At 60.8% G+C, this 5,064-nt stretch overlaps 1 protein-coding gene across 5 annotated transcripts; it reads left to right on the forward strand.

The window, feature by feature from the left end:
• The first annotated feature begins 520 nt into the window (after positions 1 to 520).
• ACY3 (aminoacylase 3) lies at positions 521 to 4,841 on the forward strand. 5 transcript variants are annotated; one of them, XM_012665471.1, is made up of 8 exons: positions 521 to 590; positions 827 to 910; positions 1,127 to 1,409; positions 2,256 to 2,451; positions 2,750 to 2,843; positions 2,996 to 3,103; positions 3,239 to 3,348; positions 4,492 to 4,841. In XM_012665471.1, exons 3-8 carry the CDS (start codon positions 1,174 to 1,176, stop codon positions 4,705 to 4,707), a joined length of 960 nt encoding a protein of 319 aa, XP_012520925.1. In that variant the 5' UTR covers positions 521 to 590; positions 827 to 910; positions 1,127 to 1,173; the 3' UTR covers positions 4,708 to 4,841. The 5 variants fall into 5 exon arrangements, with proteins under 5 accessions (XP_012520925.1, XP_012520923.1, XP_012520924.1 ...); XM_012665469.1 differs by lacking the exon at positions 827 to 910 and having other exon boundaries at positions 1,035 to 1,409; XM_012665470.1 differs by lacking the exon at positions 827 to 910.
• The last annotated feature ends 223 nt before the right edge of the window (positions 4,842 to 5,064 follow it).

Genomic DNA, 5,064 nt, shown 5'->3' on the forward strand with positions numbered 1-5,064 from the left:
CCCCATCTCTACTAAAAATAGAAAGAAATTAATTGGACAACTAAAAATATATAGAGAAATTAGCCGGGCATGGTGGCGCATGCCTGTAGTCCCAGCTACTCGGGAGGCTGAGGCAGAAGGATTGCTTGAGCCCACGAGTTTGAGGTTGCTGTGAGCTAGGATGATGCCACGGCACTCTAGCCCGAGCAACACAGTGAGACTCTGTCTCAAAAAATAATAATAATAATAATAATTTTCCAAGGCTGTGTGCAGCTCCGCAGCGGGAGCCCTACCTGGCCCCTGGAGGCGGGGCTATCCCTATTCCCAGAGGAAGGACCAAGGGCAAGGACAGGAACCTGCCTGCTGGACCTGGACTCAATGAGTGCGGTGGCGGTAAGTGGAGAGTAGGGTGCCACCAGGCGGGGGCGGGGGCACCAGCCACCCCGACCTTTGGCTGGACGGACCTCAGCCCGTCCCGCCCGCCCTGGCTGTCCGCCAACTTGACACAAACGCTTCCTGCCCAGAGATCGCCAGACCCATAAATACCCGCCTGTCTAGGAGCTGGACACTCCAGCCCTGGTGGCCCGGGAGGCCCAGGCCCGAATCAGCAGGTAAGCACTTCTCTGTTAGGCCCCTGCGCCAGCTCAGCGGGGCAAGTGGGAGGGGCAGGAGGGCGCAGGGTCGCCTGGAGCCAGACACTCCACAGCTAATTCCTGTGACACTCTCCACTCCCATATGGGGCCTCAGTGTCCCTGTCCATGAAGCAGGAGCATATTCCTCTTCCTGTAGGGAGTGCACCCCTGTGCACCTATCCCCCCGAATGTCTGGGCCCCTCTTCTCAACTTAGGAGAAGGAAACTTCTCTCAAAAGGAGCAGGACCACTGGCTCTGCAGAGAAAGGCCGGGAAGACAGTGCTCACTCTCAGAGGAAGGTGCTAATGGCGGCACTTCAGGTGCCGGGTGGGAGAAACCTCCAGAGGGCGCCCTTGCGCTGGGCCACTGGGGGTGTGGGTGGGACACCAGCTGACACCACCGTCTGGCCACACCTTGTGACAGGCAGCTGCCCTACCCCGCTTGGACTCCTCAGGCCCCAGGGAGCTCACCACGACCATCCCAGCTCTGAGCACTGATCCCCGTGTCTATGCCAGGGTCTCCTAAGTGTGCCCACGCACCAGGTGCTCCAGGCTACGCCCGGATGTGCTCGCTGCCTGTGCCCCGCGAGCCCCTGTGCCGCGTGGCCGTGACTGGGGGCACGCACGGCAATGAGATGTCCGGCATCTACCTGGCCAGGCACTGGCTGCAGGCCCCGGAGGACCTGCAGAGACCCAGCTTCTCTGCCACGCCGGTGCTGGCCAACCCGGCGGCCGCAGCCGCCTGCCGCCGCTACGTGGACCGCGACCTCAACCGCACCTTCACCAGTGCCTTCCTCACGTGAGAGCCCTCGCCTCCCGGCTGGCCCAGGCAGTTGAGCAGAGTCCCTACCAGAAACTGCCCCCCAGCCACGCGCAGGGCACCCCCGCCTCTGCTTCTGCTGCCCCTCTGCCTGTGATGCCCAGGAACTGAAAGTTCAGAGAAACCCAGATCAATGTCACCTCCTCCAGAAAGCCCTTCCTGACTGTAGGTTGGGCCAGGCCCTCCTCCGGGTTCCCCAGACCCAGAGCTTCCCTCAGATCAGCCCTGGAGGCTGCTCACCTGTCCTGTGCCCCAGCTGCTGTTCATGCCTTCCTCCAAGGGATATTCACTGAACCCCACCTCCAGGCCAGGCTCTGGTCAGTTTGGTGACAGAATGGGGAACAGGACCAAGCTGTTGGCCTCAGCTTAATGGGGAGACAGAGGAAGAGCCCAGCAACCACAACCCAGGAGGCTCAATGCAGGGGGTGGGCTACACAAAGCATGGAACCTGGCCAAGAGCAGTCAGGGAAGGCTTCCTGGAGGAGATGCTATCTCAGCCAATTCCCAAAGGGTGAGTAAAAGCTAGCCAGGTGAAGAGAAGTGAGCAGTTTCCAGTGGAGAGCCCAGGAAGAGCAAAGGCCTGGGGGTGAGACCAGCATGGTGCTCGGGCAGTGTGGCTGGAGTGAGAGCAGCTGGAGTGAGAGCAGGAGAGGCTTGGGCTTCATGGGGAAGTTGGGAGCCAGTGAGGGCCACGGACAGCAGTGAGCACAGCCAGGCTTTCCCTTGCACTGCTCCGAGTGTTTCCTGCAGGGCCTCCTTCCGTTAAACCACTGACGGCTGACTGAGACTGTGGGGGACCCGTATCCCCCATTCCTGTCCCTGCAGTGCCAGGGCCAGCCCGGATGACCCATACGAGGTGACAAGAGCCCAAGAGCTAAACCAGCTGCTGGGGCCCAAAGCCTCGGGGCAGGCCTTCGACTTCATCCTTGATCTGCACAACACCACAGCCAACATGGGCACCTGCCTCATCGTCGATAACGCCCACAACGTCTTTGCCATGCACCTGTGCCACCACCTGCAGGTGGCCCCAGCCCCCTGGCACAGAGCCTCCAGAGGGCAGAGAGAGGGAGGCGGGGAGGGAGCAGAAGGGATGGTGCCCCTCTGCTTGGCCCCTCTTCCCCGGGCCTAGTTTCGCCTGGGCTCCAGTCCCCGAGGCCTGCCACCTGCAAGTCCTCCAGGGCCTCTAGAACCCCAGCCCCCAGCCAGAGGACAGACCCGGCCAGGCGGGTGGTGCCCTGTGCTTCCTCCATGCTCTCCCACTCTGCCTCAGTTTCCCCTCCCAAGTAGGCCTGGGGCCCTAACGCCCCTCCCACCCTCAGCTGCAGCACCCCGAGCTGTCCTGCCGGGTCTTCCTGTACCAGCAGCAGGGGGAGGAGAGCTATGCCGTGCACTCGGTGGCCAAGAACGGAATAGGTGGGCCTCCGGGGGAGTGGGCGGGGCCAGGGCTAAAGGGGCGGACCTGGGGCGGGGCCAGGGCCAGGGGCGGGGCCTGAGGAGGGCCTTGATGTCTGAGGCCTGGCAACTGTCCTGGGCTCCTGCCTCACCCCTACCCTCCCGGTCCCCAGGCCTGGAGCTGGGCCCCCAGCCTCAGGGCGTGCTGCGGGCTGACCTTTTCTCCCAGATGAGGGCCCTGGTGGCCGCAGCTCTGGACTTCATCGAGCTCTTCAATCAGGGTGAGAGCCAGGGGATTTGTGGGAAACTGAGGTCCAGAGAAGAGCCCACCTGGCTCAGGGGCCAGGGAGCCACAGCCCACTCCTCCCGCTAGCCTGGCAGGAGGGATGGGCTCACACACCCAGCCTCCCGCACAGGTACGGACTTTCCTGCCTTTGAGGCGGAAGCCTACAGGATCGCGGGCACCGTGGACTTCCCACGCGCCAAGGACGGGGACCTGGCTGGCACCGTGCATCCTCAGCTGCAGGTGTGTGTGTGGGGGGGGGGTGCAGATTTCCGGGGCCACAGCCCTGGGGCATGCAGGGGAAACTGAGTCCCAGAGGAGCCAAGCCTCCCACAGGGTCACCAGCACCTCAGGTTCAGGAGCGGGACAGGACACTGGGCTCCGTCCCCGTCCCCCGGCCTGCCCCCACTGCTTTCCCCGAAGCCCCCACACTCTGCCCTGGCTGCTCCTGTGCAGGGTGGCCTCCCCCTGGCCGCAGGAGGCAGAGGGAGGGAAGGATGTGGAGCAGTCATGACCCAATTTACCCGCTTCGAGGTGCAAATACAGGGCTCTCTTCTTGTTTTCCAATTGACTCCATGAGCCTCCTCATGCCTGTCAGCAGCTTGTCCGGTGTCTCTGTCTCCAGGCCTTCCCTTTCTGAATGTTCCAGGGTGGGGCAATCCTGCTTTTGTACCTTGGGGATGGGTGGCTGGGGAGAACTGGCAGCCCACTGGCAGCTGCTCTGTTTGTTGCCACACGAGGTCGCTGTTGAACAGAGTCTCGTGCAGTCCCGTGGCCCTCGTTCCCTGCAGTTTTATTTTGAGGCGTTATCTTACCTGTAATGACATTATGGTGGAGGGAGCACCACCGTCCTTTCAGTATTAGGGGCTAGAGGACCTTAACCCAGCCCTGCCCATCTACCTTGCTGACATGAAGTAATAAGTCATTTTGGATGGTTTCTCCTTTAATTTTAAAATTTATTTAATAAAGTATTATATTGTACTTACCGTATGCCAGACACTGTTTTAATTACAATTAACCCATTTAATTTAAGCCCCAGAATGATAGGAGGAGATATTATAAGCCCCATTTTACAGGTGAGAAAGCTGAGGAACAGAGAGGTTAAGTGACTTGCTCAAGGTCACATGTTAGCAAAGATTTGAACCCCGGCTTTAATATCTGTGCCCATAAGCACGCTCCACTCCCACAGTGACAAACGTCTTTCCAAGATGACTGGTGTCTCTGTTTCTAAACAGAGCAGGCTGGTGTCTCATGAGCCCCCAACACATGGATTGAGGAGGTGATGGGTGAGGGGCAGAGGCCCGAGTGACGGGCATCTCGTGGGTGCTGAGCTGGGGTCAGGGCAGAGGTCGGCCCAGCAACCTTGGCCTTTGGCTGTCCTCACAGGACCGAGACTTCGAGCCGCTGCAGCCCGGCGCTCCCGTCTTCCAGATGTTCAGTGGCGAGGATGTGCTCTACGAAGGGGAGTCCACCGTGTCCCCTGTGTTCATTAATGAGGCCGCCTACTATGAAAAGGGCATTGCCTTCATCCAGACGGAGAAGCTCACGTTCTCTGTGCCTGCCCTGCCCTCGCTGACCCCCGCCCCCACCCCGCTTCCCTGACCCAAGCCCCACCTGCCCAGCCTCAGCCTTCCCATCTGAACAGTGGGTCCTCAGGCACGGTTCCTAGCCCAGGGGCCCCTTTTGCCACATGCTGTGCACCTGCCAGGCCCCAGCCACAGGCGTCAGTTTCCCATTCTGTAAAATGGAAAATACAGTCTGTGGTTTGTGCCGCTGTCCTGCATGGCCCCTCTGTGGAGGAGTGGATGGTGGAAGGGAGGTGTTGCCACAGGATCTGGGCAGGTCTGGCCAGTGTGGCCTTAGACACGCTGCGTGTCCTGGCGCTGGTGGTGTGGAGGAGGACCGTCCTGGAGCCGGCAGGGGGGCTTCCAGAGGAGGCCACAACCCAGAGGGGGCCCC

This window comes from Propithecus coquereli, unplaced genomic scaffold (assembly GCF_000956105.1).
Source record: "Propithecus coquereli isolate 6110/MARCELLA unplaced genomic scaffold, Pcoq_1.0 Scaffold120, whole genome shotgun sequence".
NCBI lineage: Eukaryota > Metazoa > Chordata > Mammalia > Primates > Indriidae > Propithecus > Propithecus coquereli.

Coding starts and splice junctions, on each gene's coding strand:
- ACY3 (XM_012665469.1), top strand. CDS start 1,120: ATGCCAGGGTCTCCTAAGTGTGCCCACGCACCAGGTGCTCCAGGCTAC. Junction 3,104..3,238: donor CATCGAGCTCTTCAATCAGG/GTGAGAGCCAGG, acceptor CCTCCCGCACAG/GTACGGACTTTCCTGCCTTT. Junction 3,349..4,491: donor CCGTGCATCCTCAGCTGCAG/GTGTGTGTGTGG, acceptor CTGTCCTCACAG/GACCGAGACTTCGAGCCGCT.